The sequence below is a fragment of the Pyxicephalus adspersus genome, chromosome 3 (assembly GCF_032062135.1).
Source record: "Pyxicephalus adspersus chromosome 3, UCB_Pads_2.0, whole genome shotgun sequence".
Lineage (NCBI taxonomy): Eukaryota > Metazoa > Chordata > Amphibia > Anura > Pyxicephalidae > Pyxicephalus > Pyxicephalus adspersus.
This window is the reverse complement of record NC_092860.1, coordinates 1,318,090-1,339,012: the sequence shown is the minus strand read 5'-3', so window position 1 is coordinate 1,339,012 and position 20,923 is coordinate 1,318,090. Positions and strand designations below refer to the sequence as shown.

Sequence of the window (20,923 nt, the reverse complement as noted above, 5' to 3'; positions counted from 1 at the left end):
AGTTTTTTTTCTGGATTTCCTGCTGGTAACTGCACTTGTTTTAGGCTGCCAGTGCTAATCCACTGCCTTACATAAGGGTTGTCAGTCTACCTTTATCTGTAGCCATGGAAAGAAGTGGGACTTGGATAACAGTTCAGTAACTACCATGGACATGCCTTATAGTAAAAGGTGACCAGAATTTTACAAACACCTTATGGAAGCATAAAAGGTTGGAGATTATACCTACTGAACTTACCTGAACAGCGCCTTGAGATTTTCTGGGAGCTCTGTTCGGCCGGCATAGCCGGGGTTCATGGTGATGAAGATCCCAACGGATGGAATCAGATTAATCTCTTCACCGAGAAAGTTAAACCTCTTTTTCTTGTCTCTGATGGCGTCTTGGATGCTTTTAACCTGTCAGAGGATAACAAGAGATGAATTCTAAGACTTTGTGCATATCTGGGAAACATTCATTTCTCAAACAAGTCAGGGACCTATAGATCTGGGAATAAGAATTGCCGGCATCAGCAGTATATTTAGTCCCTTACATCTTGCACACACATGGTGACTACAAACACAACTACAACACAATTCTCCGACTTTTTTTTCATTTGTGGTCAGTAAAATGTCAGTAACACATTTCCTGTCCTAGGATGACAACGCTCACTTACTGTACTGGATCTTTGGAGAAAGTCATGGTTGTTATCAAAGTTGGGCTTCAAACATGTTTGCCTTACTTTAGGAAGTGACAGGGTATTATTAATGGCAATTCCTGTACATGCAGAATATGTTCCTAAATGTGGTGGCTGCCTAGGTTTCCTTTCTTCCGGCTTGTATGCTGCATTCTGATTCCTTAAAGCCTGCTATTCATCCATATGATGCCTGTGCCAATACATGAGGAAGCCCAAGACGTAAGAACCCGGAGCTGCACCTCTGTTCTTTGAATGAATGGAATTTACTAGAAATTAGGATAGAAATAATGCTTCTTCCTCGTAACACCACTTTGATCGATTGAATCCCAGTTCCTTTCATTCACCCTCCTAAACAGGGGCAAAATGTTGACTTTGCTCAGAGCTTCCTACTCTGGAAGAGGTTAATTTATTTCAGGTTTTGGGACCCAGGACATACAATGTAACTGCACATAATTTCACTGTAAGATTCTAGCTTTGCAAAATAATTTGCAGATATGATATAAAAACACCAATTACCACTATAGTTCCAAATAATAATTGAGGCTCAGATTTAAAAGTACACAGATACTTCTTTAGGTAAATGTGAATAAAAATCCCATTTAGTAGCAGCCAGGATGATGAGTCAGCGATATCAATAGTGACCTTTCCAGCACCTTTTACATCTCTTCAGGGGCCCTGCAGGCTTTTCTTAAAAGGTCTCATATTTGTAAAGTTTGCCATTTAGAGGCTAAGAATTTCCCACACCTGACCTCTATCCTCTTCCTATCACTCCATGACAGTGTTGGAGTTGGTTCTTCTCAGTTGTCAGAGAATCGGAGTGAGATTAATGTGTTGATAATAATGTGTTAGTTATGAAGACCGTCATCTCATTTCACTACTTCACCTTCATCTCATTCTACTAAGAGATTCATATATGGCTGAACTCTTTGGATTTTGGCGATGGCCATTGGTAAATCTACTTTGCTTTGGGTTTGGCTGTTCTACCAAGTTATGAGTTCCTCACCTGCACTGCCACCACGGACAACACCTCCACTGAGATTCGATTAAACTCATCGAAGCAGCCCCAGGCTCCGGTCTGTGATAGGCCCTTGTAGATGTTTCCACAGGACTGGAAGATACAGTAAAAGATGGGGGTTATCCATTATGAAAGAAAACTTTGCAGGAAATGACTTCCACCTTTAAAAAACGTCAGAAGAATTACCTTGTAGTCCATTTGTTCAGAGCAGTTGAAGACGTACACCATAATTCCAAGAGCTCGACCTAAGTCCTTGGTGGTTTCTGTCTTTCCTGTACCAGCTGGTCCAGCTGGGGCTCCACTCATGGTGAGATGGAGGGACTGGGTCAGGGTGATGTAACACCTGGGGGGAATAAAGTTGAAAGTTTTAAGATTCTATAGCATTGTAAACCTTGTAAGGTTCCAGAACACCTGTCAGGGTGATGAGTGAATGTCACATTTGCAGATAGGGAATGATTCCATGCTGATGATTCTGATGCTGAGCTTCTATGAATAAACAACTGAATTCCAAAAAAATATAAAGGGGCGAGCCAGGCACAGTCAGGCTGGGCAGAAAACTCTTAGACGACGCTGGACATCTTACAGCAAGGAAATCAGGCTTGCTGATCTGCTGATTTGCTGCAATTTTTTATGGGCATAATGAAAAGCTCACAGTGTGCAGTGAAATCACAGTAAACAATATCAGTTCAAAAGGAGGGTCATTACAATTGTGCAACACTGAAGGGAAAGCTGGAGGGCAGATTTAATGAAAAGGAGGCCTGGAGGGCAGATTCAGCAAAGAGGAGACTGGAGGGCCAATTTAGCAAAGTGGAGGCCGGAGGGCAGATTTAGCAAAGAGGAGACTGGAGGGAAAATTTAGCAAAGTGGAGGCCGGAGGGCAGATTTAGTAAAGAGGAGAATGGAGGGCAGAATTATTGAAAGGGAGGCTGGAGGTAGATTTAATTTTTGCTACTATGAAACACCCATAAATTATGAGAAAAGACATTTAATTATTTACAATCTTCATAGAAAAGACAAACTATATGAAACAATCCCGCCACCCAATCAGCTCCAATGGTTTTTTTTTTTTTACAGGGGATATCTGAACACAATGTAATTGTATCATTTCTGCAGAGTTTTGGCATGTGGAGCGTCATTCCCGCACTGCTCAGCTATCTACTGAAAGGAGGGCGCTGGCACCGTGTCACCCACCTATCTGTTAGAGGAGTGATAACCAGTCGGGGCGTGTTGCCAAGATATTCGTAGGAGTAGAGGAACTGGGCGTCACAGATGTTGGCATAGCAATGATTCCCTTGATCGTCCCAGCGGTGTCGGAGCTGAGACAGCCACACAAAGGCTTGGGCATTGTCCACCTGTGAAATGAGGACAAATGTCAGGAACATCAAACAATCTGCACCATATTGTTAACTCATTCCCGATTAGTATTTTCCAACTTTTCCCTTTTTGCTCACTATTTTTCCACATATAAATTTATAAAGAATAGTTTCCATGTTTAGTTGGGTTTCCACTGAAGATTTAAATGATAATCAGACCAGCACTCCATCCTACCATTACTATCATTTGCATTGTGTTTCTTCCTTTTTTCACTTATTTTTTTATATGTAATCCTGACCATTTTCCCAAGGTTGGATCATTTCCTACAAAGAGCTGACAACACTGTAGGGCCATAGATGAAATGGCAGCAGTGTTGTCAGCCTCTTTGTCATGTATTCCTATACTGGAGGCATGGTGGCTTCTCCTATGATGTATGGGTACCTGCCTGCCACCCAGAGACCATGGTGCATGGTCAGGGGTCTGAGCAGTCATGTGACCACATAAGACATAATAAAGAAAAAGTATGTATGAGTATTTTGTGGAGTGCCATCTATGCAGGACATAGTGTGTAATCTTTAAGATTTTTTATAATTAAGTTTTTTCAGCTTGCTTTGTTATTTGGCTCCTATATAATTTTTGGGACATTCATTTTGTTATCATACTTTTGGTTTTAATTTCATTTAACTGAATACATTGAAAGTAAACTGAAATCCTCCAATGGGGTTCACCTTTTGCTGGATCATCTTGGAGACGACATCACGGGCGTGCACATCGATGGTACAGATGGTCATAATTTTCTGGCGGTCTCCTTTAGACAGCTGCCCGATCAGCATGGTGATAAGAGTGTTCAGCTGGCCTACTTGCTTCTTGTAGTATTCTTTCATGGCATTCTCGTAGCCTTCTTCTAGCCGGGCGAAAGAGATGCCGACCTCAGTGGTCCACCAGATCTGGGTGCAAGTGAGAGCGACCTAAAGGAGAGACAGAGGAAATGCTCAGATTAGAATAATATTGATCAATCTGCACCTGAACTACACTGCACCTTAAAGCTGTGGTGGGGCTTCAAGTAGAGGGGGCTGGCTGTACCGTCATGTATCTGCTTGATATAAGATTTGGTGAAAATTCAGAATAAAATAATTGTGTATGTAGATGAAGATATCACAGACATCCTGTATAATAATTGTCAATAGGCAATAACAGCAGCAATGGCAGCAAAAGAAAAAAAAAAGTTAAAAAAGGAACGGACAGGGATCATATATATATGGGTGACAGGGCTCCATAAACATGACATTATGGGTGACAGGGCTCCAGAAAGATGGCATTATGGACGACAGGAACCCATAAAGATGGCATTATGGGTAAGAGGGTCCCAAGAACATGACATTAGGGGTGACAGGGCTCCATAAATATATACATTATAAGCGAGAGGGCCCTATAAGCATGGCATTATGGGTAATAGGGCTCCATAAATATGGCATTATGGAGTCCTATACACTGCATTATTGTTCCCAGACTCCTTTTATTGAACCTGACACAGAACCCTCAGCTTCCAATGTACCAGGTCGTTTTGTCTCTTTTTAAAATTATTTAAATAAAGTTCATAATGGAAGCCAAACAAAAGTAATAGATTGTTAGATAGATGTTTTGGGTGAACTGTCAGCGACATCACCAGGGAGATTCACCTTCTCCGCTGAGCTCCATGCAAGCGTTCAATTATAAGCATTGAAAACGATCATTAGTGATTGTTTTCAGCAACAGTAGAAGGAATGATCTCTGTTTTGTTCTATGGAGAGGGGAGGATGAACAGGAGGTTCCCCGCTGTGTCCTCCCCAATAGATTACAATAGAGGTCGTTAACAGCCGGTTGTTTACAGATCACAGCACAGCGGATCATTAAACAGCATCAGGGGACAGTTCTAGTAGCACTAAATTTACACTGGAGACAATCACGAATGAAGAAAATCCAATGTTTGTACAAGACAAAAGTCCTGGTGAGAGAAACTAAAACACAAAATAATACAAGAAAAGAGAAAATAAATTATCTGTGTCAGTGACAACTATGTAAGATTGTCTCTACCATTGGAGAGAATAACTTCCTGTGGTTTCTTTAGCACAGGAAATAATAGCAAAGTGTCTCAGTCCCACCTGTCCCAGTTCATCCATCCCCACCACATACTCATCAATGTTTTTCTTTCCCATTTTGTCAATTTGTCATCCCCACCTTGTGTCAATACAATTCATTACTGACCCCCCCCCCCCCCCCCCACACACACACACACCCCTACCCCATGCACATACATTTCTTTTCATTGCAGGGGCAACATTTCTGTTAGCACAGGGCTCAAATGGGTGCAAAATGCATCTACAGGAAGGCAACAAATGCCACTTCTGCTACTGCTGCACTTTCATACTATCCCCATACTAGTACCACTAAGGATCACACCATCCCCAAATACGATTGTGTAAATGGGGCATTTTTTTTCCCTCAACACCATAAATCTCTTTCCCTATGCATATCTCTTTTTCCCTACCTTATCTACTAAAAAAAAAGAAAAGTAAGATGGTACCTTCAGATAATGAAAGGAACAGATCACCATGTAATATCCAGGACTGGTCACCAACCTAGGGTGCAGCTCAGCTATGTGTTACCACCACTGTGAGGATGGTTCTGAGATTGGAGCCCACCTATAAGGTTCTATTTTAGAATCATCCTCAAAAATAGTCACACATATCTTAGTTACTTTCTAAAAGGTGGTCAGTGATAGCTCAGAACCATCCCCATGGGTGGGGTGACACATATCTCAGAACCATCCTCATAGGTGGTGTGAAATATTTGTGACTCCACCTAAAAGGTTGGTTCTAAGATATATGTGACCCCACCTATGAGGATGGTTTTGAGATATGTGTGACCCCACCTATAAGGGTGGTTCTAAGATATATGTGATCTCACCTTTGAGGATGGTTCTGAGATATGTGTGACCTCACCTATGAGGTTGGTTTTGAGATATGTGTGACCCCCACATATGAGAATGGTTCTGAGATATGTGTGACCCCCACATATGAGGATGGTTCTGAGATATGTGTGAGCCCACATATGAGGATGGTTCTAAGATATATGTGACCCCACCTTTGAGGATGGTTCTGAGATATATGTGACCCCACCTATGAGGATGGTTCTGAGATATGTGTGACCTCACCTATGAGGATGGTTTTGAGATATGTGTGACCTCATCTATGAGGATGGTTCTAAGATAAATGTGACACCACCTATGAGGATGGTTCTAAGATATATGTGACCCCACCTATAAGGATTGCTCTAAGATATATGTGACCCCCACCTATGAGGATGGTTGAGAGAAATGTGTGACCTCACCTATGAGGATGGTTCTGAGAGATTGCTCTAAGATATATGTGACCCCCACCTATGAGGATGGTTGAGAGAAATGTGTGACCTCACCTATGAGGATGGTTCTGAGATAAGTGTGACCCCACCTATGAGGATGGTTCTAAGATAAATGTGACACCACCTATAAGGATTGCTCTAAGATATATGTGACCCCACCTATAAGGATGGCTCTAAGATATATGTGACCCCCACCTATGAGGATGGTTGAGAGAAATGTGTGACCTCACCTATGAGGATGGTTTTGAGATATGTGTGACTTCACCAATAAGGATGGTTCTGAGATAAGTGTGACCATATATGAGGATGATTCTGAGCTGTGTGTGACTTGACTTATGAGGATGGTTTTGAGACATGTGTGACCCAACCTAAGGGGATGGTTTTAATATGTGTGACCCCATCTATGAGGATGGTTCTAAACTGTGTGTGAACACCTTTGAAAAAACAGCTAAGCTACGTGTGACCACCTATGAGGATCATGCTGATGTGTGAGCACCTGTGAAGAAGAAGCTGGGATATGTTTAGCCACCATCATGCTGCACAACCTGAAATGGAACCTTAAGTTTACTAGATATAATCAGCCCAATGTTTCGCTGGTGCCCTCACCTGGGCAGGGTAGTCAAACAACCACTGTTCTCGTGGCTTCTCTTCATATGCTGTGACGGCCTCTGTCATCTCATGTCGTACAGTGGATCTCATAGAATCCAGTACACGATTCAGCCAGATCTCCACCTAAGGAAGGACATTCAATGTTACAGAAGGTTACTGAAAAATCCTGGAAAACTCTCTCTCCAGCCAGCTTTTGTGTTTCTCATTATATACTTACTACCAGTGAGGAATATTTCACTATATTATCCCATCAGAGGAAGGCCCCTGGGCTATACCAACTGATTACAGAACAAAAGCCACACCTCTTTTTTATATAAGACGCCAATCAGAAGAGTTGCATTGCACATGTAATGGTAAACAATATTCTGACAGATGGGGAGACCAAAGTGAAGAGAGGATTAGCTTCTCAGCATAGCATAAATACTTTGTTGTCCAGTCATAACCTTGGAGAATGAAGTATTTACGAGCTTGGGTGGAGTTCAGATTTAACCTTTGCTAAATCGATTGGCTCTAACTAAAAGTAAATCAACATATAAGCAGATAATGCTGACTCCTTTCAAGACAGGTAACTGGAATATTTAAAAATAGGTTTTCAATGGCAGCCTCCATTTTGTTTTCCTATGCCAGGCTTCCTTTAATCCAGGAATCATTCTGAAATAGGACGTTCTGCACTTAATTTACCCCAGAGAACCCCAGTGTCACCCCCTATCCCCCAAACCCTGGGGTGCACCCACCTGGCCGCTGCAGTCACAGGGTTCATTGAACGTGACATATTCCTCTTCCTTGCTGTACATGCCAAGAGCGCTCTTTGATTCGTCCTCTTTGAACTTCATCTTGGCCATGTTGTCAAACAATTTGGACAAATGACGCATGACCTGCAATGTAACAGATTCAGCATTGGGAGTTAAATTCAATCAATGTGATTATTGTAGGTGACTGATGTGGATGAAATCTCCGAGCATCAGAATAATTCATAAATCAGAGGTACATGATGTATAGAGATGTGTAAGGTGTACTTGCTGCAAAACCAAGCCATGGAAGCCAGTTTGTACCTTAGATGGATCGATCATCAGTAAAGTTTCCCAATTTAAGGGAAGTTAAAACATTATGTGAATATGCTGCTTTGCCGATTCAATAAAAAGCCCAGGTTATCTTAAAATCGTCCCATGTGCGTCTGAACCGTCTAGAAGCTCTTACATTAAGTTAATGCAGATGTAAACCTAATCACTAATATCTCATAGAAGCATTTTCTCCTTTTCATACAAGCTTTTTCAAAATATAGAACTCACAAGCTGAGGGTTGGTGCCATTGGAAAGTATATCCAAAAGATCAGCTGATGATATAAAGTAGAATCTTGGGAAGGTCAGACGCTTGGTATCCAGGTATTCTGCCAAGGCCTTTTCACATAATGACAACCTGGGGGTCAATAACAAAACCAACAAATGTTAGAATCAGTTCAATATCTTCTGTAAATACATGCCACCACCAACACCACAAACAATTATGCTATAACCACAGAATGGGATCTGGTTCATTCATAAGGTACCAGAAGCCACTCATTCATTTTGTATCTCCTACCTGGCCTGGATGTCCTCCAGCTTCTCATACAGCCCAGGCTTGTTGGTTGCTTCCACCACATTTGGCGTCTTATTAGCGTCGTTGGCCAGCTCTTTGAAATCCGTATCAATGCCTTCGAATCTCTTTGAATCCTAAATGACATTAAAAGTGTATGTAAACCATCGGAACTTCCTTTATATTCCTCATTGCTTGTTTAACATAACACTGGAAGTGTTTAGTTATATCTGTAGTAGAATGAAATATGTGATGCCAATTTCAGAGGGTATCTACCTCACCCCTGCCTGGAAAAGGGATTAAAGGGCCTGGATAGGGCCATGAGTAATTGTATTGCTGCAGATTTGTGGCTCTTTATTTGGGATCCAGGCACAGAGTGTTCTGGTAGGAATGGAAGTGCCAGGCACTCCTCCTTTTTCCAGGCCAAAAATAGAGAAAGGCTGTGGCGCACCTGGCTAATAATAAAATGGCCGGGTCTTTAGGACTCGGGGGAGTTTCTGCCTGAGGCCGGGTGTCCCAGGTGGACAGGGTGTATGTAGCCTGGATGCTGGAAGGTTTGATGCACTGACGCTCATTGCTCAGACAGTGCCTGCCATTGTCACTTTCGGGAAGCCATTCCACAGCAATGAGGTGGACAGCTTTTTCAGCTAGTTTTCAGCTACATTAAATGTTATCAAAACTTTTTAAAATGACAAAAAAAAATCACATTTTCTCCTAATGTTGTAGTTTTGAGTAAAGGACCATAAACTATTTTTATATATCCATCAATATACATGAACCCAGAAAATGACTATAATGAATGTATTCTTTCACTTTAATGACAGTACAAATACAGGGCCAATCAGACGGTGCAATCTCTCCAATCCTTTGTAGGGGCCCCTGGAGCGTGTCTGCATTTTACAGGCATTTTATTTACTTCAAGTCAGCTCATAACAGAGGAACATAATTCCATTTTGCTGGGATTTTATTACTGTCGGGTTGTGGTGCTCTGCTACAACACTAAAGGCCATTTTATAGGGCTGTGTAAAAGGGATAAACACGACTGAATTAGAAGGTTTATAGCAGCGAGGAGATGATGTGGTGACACCTCTGCAGCAAATACAATGCAGATTGGAAAAGACAGCAGAGGGTAATGGGAATACGGAAGTTCTGCTTTAGGAAGGCCAGGATGTTAGAAGTGGTAAGGTGACGGATCTCTGTTTTGGAAGTGAAACAGAATAAGAAGATGCCAGCTCACTGAACAGATGATGTGAGCCCTCTATCCTACAGAATATATCCCTAGCATTGACAGTAATGGGGAATTTGAATGTGCTAAGTAACAACGAAGGTCCAAGTACTCAACCTGACCGGCCTACTTCATTCAGAAACAGCACCAACATATAGTGCAGCTTTATGCATAATCAATAGTCGTGTCATCAAGTGTCCCTCGGCCCACAATCTTATGGCTCCACCATAGTTATTGTCCAATTTCTCTGACTTGGACCAACTTTATGTGGAAGCTAATTAGCCTACCAGGAAAGGCAAAAAGGTAGGGGGTCCCTGAGAATGAGGGATTATGTAGTTGTGCGTGCTCTCTTTCCCATTATATGCTTCTGTATACAGGACAAGCTGTCAGTATTATTATTATTAATAATATTAAACAGAATATATATAGCGGAAACATATTACACAGCGCTGTACATTATATAAGGATTGCAAATTACAGACAGGTACAGACAGTGACACAGGAGGAGGAGAGGACCCTGCCCCGAAAAGCTTACAATCTAGGAGGTGGGGGAAGTATCACCCAATAGGAGGGGGATATGGAATGGTGGGAAGTAGTGAGGGAGACAGAAAAAGACGGGTAGGTGAGGTTGAAGCGTTGAGTTTTGAGTTTTTTTTTTAAATGAGCAGAAAGTAGAAACAAGCCGAATAAGAGGAGGAAGACAATTCCAGAGAGTGGGGGCAGCTCTAGAAAAGTCTTGGAGCCATGGGTGTGATGAGGTTTTGAGTGAGGAAGTCATTAGTACGTCATTGGAGGAGCAAAGAGAGCAGCTGGGGGGTATTTTTCTATCAGGTCAGAAAGGTAAGTGGGACAAGAGCTGTGGAGGGATTTGTGTATCAGGTAGGTAGATGGTACAAGAACTGTGGAGAGATTCGAAGGCAAAGCACAGGAGCTTAAATATGATTCTCAGGTTAAATTGAAGCCAACAATTATCCTATAATGGCTTGTATCATTTGCTTTATGGTTTACAATTCAGAAATATGCAGATCTGAAATGCTCATTATATGGGATTATATCTACCAGCATTAAAATTATCCAGATAAGTATGGAGTCTGCTGGTAGACAAAGGGAGTATGACCATGACCTGAAAAGCGTCACTGATAAACAACACTCTACTATTGTGTATATCTAAGTATATTAGCAAAGGCTACACCAAAAGATCTCCAAAAATTAGGACGGAAAGTCTAAACTAGTAAGCATCTGGTGAGGCTTATACATTTTTTTAAAAAAGAAATGGGTTCTAGCTCTTCTCAATATACTATTAGTGAACGAATCCTGGCTACAACAATGTATGGATAGGGGGTGCTTGGGGTTGGGTGGGGTCTTTTTATTGTCAACATTTATAATCAAGTATTTCATTAACTAATGCATAACTTTTAAAAACTTTGATTTCATATATACTACTATCAACAGCAGCAGAAAAATCTGTGAAAGGTGATATGATTTTCCATTAGCTGGTATTCGATGTGGGTCAAATGATCTTATAAACCGCTTGACTTTTTCCTCCAGCTAAGAGCAGGATGATATTTCAAAAGAAAATGTGAACATCGTAAAAAAAGAACTCCAGGCAAAAAACACAATTCCGCAATAGATGTAGGTGGTAATTTGTGTTTTTGGATGCAGGCCATGGTCATAGTTTAAAAAGAAGTATCCAAAGAGCAATCACGGATACACAGGTTTCCACTTTACAAATGGTTCAATGTTTTTTGCCTACAGTTCTAATAACAGAAATGCAGATTAACACGCACCTCAGGAAGTTGTGCTCGGATGTCATCAGAACCAATGAAAATGCTTTCCAGGTGAGACCAAGTACGCTGAACCTCAAACCAGATGGAGATCACCGAGTCGGCACTGGACAGTTTCTTCTGCCAGCCTGAGACTTCTTCTAAAAAGAACGCTATATACTTTGAGGTCATCAAGTTTTGCAGCTGGACCTGTTTATCCTCCAAAGTCTCAATAAGCTCCTCATCAGACTTGATCAAGGGCACACTTGTTCTTGGGTGAGGCTCGTACTGGAAGTTCATCGCACTCCAGGTAGCATCCAGTTCCTTTAGGACTTTCTCCATACCCATTTCTTTTACAGCTTTGTCCACAATGCCACGAACTTCATCCTCAAAGTTATGGAGGTTGAGTTTCAACAAATCAGCAAGAGTGGTGTCTTCATCCATGGTGAAGCGGACTCCAGTTGCTTGCATCAGTTGACTCCAGTGCCTTTCACGAATGGCGGGATTCTGTAATTCAGCCACAGCTCTCAAAGAGGTCAGTATGTTCTTCACTTGATTATCAAGACCCGCAAATGCATCCCATGCTCTCATCTCCTTGTCCAGATTACGAATGTCCTTGGCAAACTTCTTACACTCCAGGTCCATGTTTTCCACTTTGATTTCTCTCCATTTCGTGGTCTGCCAGTCATTCATGCTGGAGGTAACCAGTGTGATCATGTCCCACAGTTCTTTAAGGAGGCACACCTCTTTTCGACACTGTTTCAGCTGCTTGTAATCAGGAACACCGACCTCAAACAAGGCGGCCGACTCATAAATGGAGGCCATTGTGGTTTCCATTTTCTTGATCTCCAAATGTTTGCTATCCAGCATCTGGTACGGTGAGACACTATCAAACCTAGAGAAAGCAAAATAACTATTAGGCAATTCATGAAAGCTAAAGCCAATTAAAAATTTCACCCTGATCGTTTGCTGTGTACCTGAAAGGAGCCTCCTTACGGAACCTCTCTCGGAAATTGTGCTGATACACATCTAACGTAGCACACTTCCTGCGGAGTAGAGTGACTTCGTTGGCTTGTAACGGAGCAACCTGCTGCTTCACGGTTATGGCCATTTTCTTAATGTTGTTCCATTTCTCAGGCAGTTCCTAGGGAAGCAAGAGGAGGCGCACACATTATACACAATGGAGTCTGTTCACTAGCCCTGGTACATCTTGGGCCATGTATCTGATTATCATATATAGTGAAATGTCTGTTTTCATAAATATAAAAGACATTCTAATGGTATGAGGTATTGCAAAGAGAAAATGTAATAGCAAAATAACTAACAACATACACGGTTATGTCTAGTTAAAAGATGATTGGAGTAAAACTGCTATGTCAATGAATATTGCACTTTGCTCTTTACCTTATGAGACCATTGAGCATTATATTGAATGGCATGTACCATGACAGTCAATGGGTGCCTAGATATCATTAGTCACATTTATCTGGAATGATCTGGGATGTTGTAGATGTTTTTGTTTCCCATCTAGGCTGATTTTTTTAGATCCGAGTGTCATGAACAAACCAAAGCATTCATATCCACACCAGTAATCCCACCATTGTAAACCAACTATGATGGAAAGGCATAAGTTGGTTGTCTATGATGGAAAAGGTGCAAGTTTTGAACCTCCATTTGTTTTAATTACATGATTCAAAAAAGGTGGAACAACTACCTCTATACAGTACGGGTATTTGGTTTGCCTTTACCACCATCCGTCACCCACATTTAATACAGTCGAACCATCATTATCAAAGTCATCTGACAATAATTCACACTTTTAGCAATGTAACCCAAACAATTCATACTTCCACCCTTTTTTTGTGCATAATCAGCACCAACCTTGACACAATAATGGATTGTCTGTAAATGCTGGTGTATGATTCTGTAATTCTGTGCTAAGAATCCCAACTAGATTAGTAGCTAAATGTCCTAATAACAGTCCATTCAAATTACAACTAGTTATACAATTATCTGGCTATATGCACATCTTCAGAGACAGATGATAGAAGATTAGGATGATGCCCTTGAGGACCTTGAGCCAAGTGTTAGGATGGTTGAAGGGTACTTGTGTTCCTTTGGTTATTTAAGAGAGGGACTGTTATGGTCAAGGTTTAGGATACTGTTACATAAGAAGAAGGTGTGATTGTTTATAGTTACATATATATATATATATATATATATATATATATATTCAAAAAACAGATTATAAAGCAGCTGCTTCAGCCATTTAACCCAACAATGTGTCCATTATTGGGTTTGCGGTATTGTAGGGAGATAACAAGCTGCAGCTAGCAATTGGATCTAGGCATCTGGGGTCCCCTCATCATGCAGTTTCAATGTCCTCCAGAAATAGAGATTGCCATAACTTGGTTTTGGGAAGTTTAAGCCATGCACAGCAATGTCATCTTAGTTGGTGTTTCCAGGACAGCCAGATGACAGTTGCCAAGGTACTGATGGACACTGAAATACTATACCGATTCCCAGATTTTCTCACCAATTTGCATTTAATATGGCAATGACTTTTCATAAGCTGATAAAAGATAATTATGACTGCTTAAGACACATGAAGGTTTTGTCCTGCCCAGTAAATTTTATGCAAACTATGAAAAATGTGGTCCTGACCTCCAGCTGCTTGTAGACTTCATCAGGTAATTCCTGCTCGTAGACCTTCAGGAGCTCTATCGTTTGTTTCAGAGGCTCGAATAACTGATCGGTGCTGTTTAGTCGATCCTTCACAGCCATTAAGTGGCCCATTATTTCCACCAGGCCATTATAGTCTCCTTCTTTAAGCTGTTTGCTTAATCCTTGCTCTGCCACTTTGATAAACTCCTCCAGGTCTGCCAGACTGTGGGAAGAAATGGAACATTATATTTATTACTTCATATATTATACTACAAAGTGCCAAATCTATCATTGGGCCTGATGGCTTACAATCTTATGTACCTTGAGGTTATATTGCAATCAAACATTGTTAGTTGTGAAGACCTTTTTCATACTGGCCTTACCTATTTGTGACGTGATCAATGAGATGCTGCTTAAACATCAAGCTCCACCTCTTGATGACATTGAGAAGAGCAAATTTGAAAGGCTGTGCTTCCACCTTCATCCACCCTTCGAACACGTTGACTGGTTCCATATGGCCGACTTTTTCATAGATGTTCTCATAGGAATCTATCTGTTCTCTGAATTGATCCAACGTGGGTGGCGTTTCCGGTACCCCATCCTCAGCATGCGCTTCTATCTCCTCTGCTGTCAGTACGTGACCATAGAGCAGAAACTGACGCATGAACTCTTTGCGGTCATCGACGTAGAGGTAGGCGTAGTGATCAAAGGAATTGCGGTATTCAGCACATGTGGTCAACATGTTCTGGACATTTTCCATGAGTAAGTTACGCATGTCAGCAAGATCCATCATGTCCTCCATATCAGCCTAGGTAAATATATCAAGTATGGTTAACATGGTCATGGGTAAGCAGCATAAAGTAGAAAACAAGGTAATATGTAATAAAAGTAGTGAAGGCAACAACATCAAAGGCAAGTAATAGGGCCCCATACAGACATATATTTTGCATGCACAGACTCATAATATTACTAACATTCTTTACAACAAACATCTCACAAGCATACAGAGACCACCAAGAGGGTGAGAATATCTTCACATATACAAATCACATATACATTACCTGCTATCTTCACATATACAAATCCCATATACAATATCTGCTATCTTCACATATACAAATCCATACCTGATAATTGGGGAAGCTGCTTGTTTTTGATACCCTGGGTACCAGGGATGAAATCCTATAGACGTCATTGATGAGTCCCTCTATGATATCATACAAGCCATCACTAGTACCAAGGTCCAGTGAGGGTCTGAACACCATGTCTGGGATCACAAGGTCTAACTGGACTTCAAACAAGGGGTCAAGGCCAGCCTTAGCATCTAAAAAAGAAGAAAAGGCAGAAAATGATGGTGGCTACAAAGGAAACGATCGTTGCTGAAAAATAAGAATTGAATTTAGGAAGTCGGTTTTACAGAGGTTGTTGGAAAAAGGAAGAATTATCTACCTTGGAGACCATCACTGCAACAGATTTGCTTCCTTTTATTATTATTATTACACAGTATTTATATAGTGCCGACATATTAGGCAGCGTTGTACAAAGTCATAAGTCATGCAACTAGCTGTCCCTCAAAGAACTCTCAATCTAATTTCCCTACTATAGTCATATGTCTATAATACAGTCTAAGGTCGATTCGGGGGGAAAGGCAAATAACCTGACTTCATGTTTTTGGAATGTGAGAGGAAACCCAGAAGAAATCCATGCAAACACAGGGAGAACCTGAAAACTCCATGCAGATAATGTCCTAGCCAAAATTTGGGACCCAGCGATGCAAAGGCCAGAGAGCTAACCACTGAGCCAATGTGCTGCCGAATATGAAAAAGTATTTACAAGGGGCCTGATTTATTAAAGCTCTCCAAGACTAGGGAGGGTACACTTTATACCAGTGAAGCTGGGTGATCCAGCAAACCTGGAATGGATCTGGTCCAGGATTGAAAACATTTGCTAACAAATAGCAAATGCTTTCAAGAAATCCATTCCAGGTTTGCTGGATCACCCAGCTTCATTGATGAAAGTGTATCCTCTCCAGCCTTGGAGAGCTTTAATAAATCAGGCCAACTATCTCTGACTTTTTAGAACAGAGAAAGGTCATCAGATGGGAAACTTGAAGGCTTGGAATGCTAAGCCAAGACCTTCTTTATGGGAAATCAAAAAGCTCAAATCTCCATTAATAAGATCAGAGAAAAAGTTGCCTATCCTGAAAACACCTCCAGCAGAAGTTATAGGATGAAGGTAATCTCTGAGACTGAAGACTGGCCATTTCCTAAATCCTAATCAATGCAACACCTTGCAGAAAATATCTGAAATATCAAGTAAAACTTTGTATTTCTTTGTACTGAAGCTAAACAAACAGCAAAAAAACAAATGCGATGCATTCATGGGAGCTGTTTTGCACGCCAAAGGATTTGCATTGTTCTATCCAGATATACACAACTCTACTACAAAGCACAGGCCTGTTTGGCAGGCCAGGGTACTGTCCACTAATAATACTGTAATAGTACCGATTAATATTTGGTTTTTTTTCCACACTTTAATTACAGAAGTTAAAAACAATATCATGTACATACAACCACATTATAAATGCATCAAAATTTGTAATGATCCTTCATTTATTGTTCTCCAACGCGTTTCTCTTTAATTGCTTCATCAAAGAAACACTTGCTGAAGAGTCTACAATGAGACCTTCATATTAGATCAATGGTAATAAACACTTTATATCGTAAATGCGTTGGGGAACATTTAATTTAGATGTATTATAATGTGGTCGCATGATATTGGTTTTAATTTTTGTATTTAAAGTATGTAATAAAAAACACATTTTAATCTGTACCATTAAAGTCCCATAATTGTTGTTAGTATGTATATTATTAGGGATGTGATACTGTAATATTTGGACCCATTACCAAATGTTTATGGAGCCCATTAGACTGGGTTTTCTCATGCTGCTGTTCAGTGACAATTACAGTTCCTCTTTCCCCTAACCAGTGAAAAGAGAAGCAGCAAAGATAATCAGCAGCGATAATCTCTATGACACTCCCCTTTCCAATGCAAAACAGACTGTCACCTTGTGCTACTTCTTCTTTTCACAACTGCAAGAAGCTGATACCAAATTAGGGTAATAACACTGCTTGCATTTGTTAAAAGTTAATGTATTTAGGTGTGTTTGGAGTTCAGATTTAATATAAGCTTTGATTAATTACATACCCATATTATCCAGAATAAATTTTAGGGAGCACTCAATGGCACTGAAGAACCCATCGAGCACCATTTCATCGATATAATCTTCATATGCTTTCCAGACATCGGAATCCGGGTCTGCAGAAAAGAGTTCCATGTTTTCCTGAAAAACAAGAGGGCAGCTGATTGCAAGTCTAGAAGAAGGGACGCATGGTGCTACCTCCGCATCCCCCGCGGATATAAATACAAATTCTATTTTCAGTGAAAATGTAAAAATGAAAAATGAATGGCTGGGGGGGAGCCGTGTGCAGTGTCCTCTGCTAAAAAATCAGCCTTTCATTATTTTTTACAGCCCTCGACAAAAATTACACAGGTAAGGTTGACCAGGTTCAATTAATTGAATTTTATACTCGGCATCCTTTCCTGTCCCCAGACCAGGGAGAGATGTTCTATATTCCTGCGGGGAGCCGGAATCTTTAATATGTTCGGATTTCTGCTAATGATTTCCTGGGTCTTTGGAGGGAGAAGGGGGTATCAGACAGCGGTAGGTTTAAATGGCCCCATGAGCCCCGTGAGCTTTTTTTCAAGGCATCTTTTCTGTAATCAGCAAAGTAATTTCATTAAAGCTGACGAATTCATTGTTAATATACTTGTACTTGTTATAAAACATATTACGGTGGTGCGAGGGGCAATAAGGCCACGCAAAGAGCAGCAACACAGATTAAACTTTCAAACCTTACCACTGATAAAGATTGCTGTGCCAAGTCCTTGAGACCTTGTGTAGTGCACAATATAAAAAAACAATAATGCCCCAAATTGCCAAGGCTGGACGAAGGGTGTACCCAGGGGCAAAACTAGAAATGAGTGGGCCCCCCCCAAGCAAAACTTTGCATTTGCGGTGTCCCATTACATTATGCTATCCTTGCTACTGCACAAGTGCAGTGGCAGATATATTAATGTTATATCTGTTCTTGGGATACATTTAAAGTCCTGCAGCTGCCCAATGTCACTTAGCAGGCTTTATTCTGATTGACACCTCCCTTGGTCAATGGTACCTTGAGCAGTTGGTGAATCTTTTTTCCAGATTCCCTGATCAGGTTGTATCTTCTCTCCAGCCGTTCATTCCGGTCATCTAGATTCAGCAGGGTGTCTTTCTTCCCATCTTTCCTCTCGAAGATTGGCAGCACCCAAGATTTCATCACGGTCTGGATTTCATCCACGTTGTCCCTGGCTTTCTGGACCCGACGCTCTAGGTCATGGACACTGTCTCTGATTTGCTGGATGTAATCCCAGACACCTTAACAGGAAAAAGACACACAGAGAGTTATATCTCAGCAGGAGGTCTATGAGATTTGTGTAAATAGATGTGCTCAGGGGGAAGTGTTCCTGTTGCTCAAATCAATTAGATTTAGGTTTGTAGGTCATCCTCCCATACTGCACTGGAATTGTGAAAGGCAGCATTTTATTGGACATTACATGTAGCAAAATTGAAAAGCACGGATTATCTCTCTGTATTATAGTTAGGTAGTCACCCTACACAGTAATAATATAATACAATAACCTTCTCTTAGTTTTTTGGGGTCCAAAGCTCTGAAGCAAGTGTAAATACCCCATGCTGGCAGCACCATGGAGAGCAACTACAGAAACTTTTCCGTGCACATCAAGCAGTAACCCGAATTGGTCTTCACCAGTTTCAATTGAGTCATCCATCGTTCTTACAATCGGTATCTTACTCTTCAGGAAAAACATTTTACATACCTAGAGCATACTTACCAAATAAGTTTATAAATGAAGATTTTGAAGCAATTCATGCATATGTATTTCCTTCTTAGTTTATTTTCTATATAGACTAAGCAGTTTGAAGATTTTTTTTTCTAGTTTTACTTAAAGGTTATTTATTTGGAGTAAAAGTTTACTTAATGTCAAATGACTTACTATTTTATTTTGAATGTACTTAAATTATTTGGTTGAAAATGCTTATATATATTTAGATATGTAACTGGTCTCTTTGAAATATATTTTCATCAGCAATTTATTTATGTCTCATATTCTCCCCCGAGGAAGCCCAAGTGGATGAAACGCGTCAGGATTTTCTTGACACTTTTTCTCCTTGGATAAAAAACTTTATGGAACCTTCAATTAAGTGCAAATTCTAGAAATTTTGTACGCCTAGATATCCCAACAGGCTTTACACAAAGCTAAGTGGAACTGGGATCACCAGTACGTTTTACATGTAATTATATGTGACACTTGTTGTTCTTTCACTATATGTGATATCAATACAATTTCTTACATTTTCCAACAAAACCCCTGCTGCCTTTCTTATTCTCTTTATTAATTTCAGCACCATAGAGAGTCAAACCACTGCTCTTACACACTATGTCCCTGATTTATTAAGGCTCTCCAAGGCTGGAGAGAATACACTTTCAACAGTGAAGTTAGGTGATCCAGCAAACCTGCAATGGATTTCATAAAAGTCATTTGCTACTTGTTAGCAAATGTTTTCAATGCTGGACCAGATGCATTCCATGTTTGCTGGATCACCCAGCTTTACTGATTCTCTCCAGCCTTGGAGAGCTTTAATAAATCAGGGCTTTTTAAAGCTTGCCCAACAGAAGATTTAGGATGTCTTCAACATTACTAGAACAAGGCCAGGGAAATGTGATAAACTAATATTACTTATTCAAGGACCTGGAATTATAAGATGGCCTGGATATCCAGTGGTCTGACAACCCCCCTGCACATTACTCCAATCAACAGCCCCATTCCGGGGCGCTAGATTTCTGTTGATTTGAGCAGCATGATTGGCTTCATATCAGACTGCTTGTGTGTAAAAGAAGAGGTCGGACTCTCCAAGGTGCTGCAAGCACAGGGTAATTTAACTACTGCTGCCGAACTTTGGAATCAAAGAACAAGGTATATGGAACCTGAATGCATTACAGTATTAAATGCAGTGGAATAAATTTGACTTTAGAATATGTTCATTAGAACAACTCCTAAAAGGTAACTCCTGCAAGTGGAATATAGGAATACAGTCTGGTCACCATAATCCCTGAAATGTGTTGTAGGCCAATCGTGTTGTAGGGAACGTGCCAATCAGCAGCTCTACCAGGACAGTGATCTTCCTTTTAGGCAGGTAGCGGGTGACCAGCAGTATTGGTCTATTTTAGAAAACCTAATACACTTCTAAATACCATATTGGAGGAAAGAACAAAAATGCCAGGAGGTCTTTCTTCCCTAGGGATTGTCTCAATGAGCAGAAGACTACATTGTGACATCAGGACTACAGTGTGACATCAGGGCTACATTGTGACATCAGGGCTACATTGTGACATCATTGTTTTGAGTTTCCACCATTGTGGAGGGTCTGAGGCATTCTGTAAGATCTACAACCTACAAATATTTCTTTAAAAGTCGACAACAGAAGCAGCAATGGGAGTGCAAAGGGTACAAGCTCAATAAAATCATTCATTAAAGAAAATTTTTCCAGTTAAGAGATGACTTTCTGATT

General features: G+C 40.7%; 1 protein-coding gene across 1 annotated transcript in view; it reads right to left on the bottom strand.

Moving 5' to 3' along the window:
* DNAH9 (dynein axonemal heavy chain 9) overlaps positions 1-20,923 on the bottom strand; it is a gene marked incomplete in the record, with an annotated part of 94,979 nt that overhangs the window by 73,737 nt on the left and 319 nt on the right. Inside the window, 16 exon segments of the mRNA XM_072403301.1 lie at positions 236-393; positions 1,675-1,779; positions 1,873-2,029; positions 2,878-3,038; positions 3,729-3,968; positions 7,006-7,131; positions 7,743-7,883; positions 8,298-8,424; positions 8,587-8,717; positions 11,593-12,463; positions 12,546-12,712; positions 14,233-14,455; positions 14,616-15,040; positions 15,360-15,556; positions 17,440-17,575; positions 18,468-18,709. Of these exon segments, the coding sequence (XP_072259402.1) occupies positions 236-393; positions 1,675-1,779; positions 1,873-2,029; positions 2,878-3,038; positions 3,729-3,968; positions 7,006-7,131; positions 7,743-7,883; positions 8,298-8,424; positions 8,587-8,717; positions 11,593-12,463; positions 12,546-12,712; positions 14,233-14,455; positions 14,616-15,040; positions 15,360-15,556; positions 17,440-17,575; positions 18,468-18,709 (3,607 nt within the window).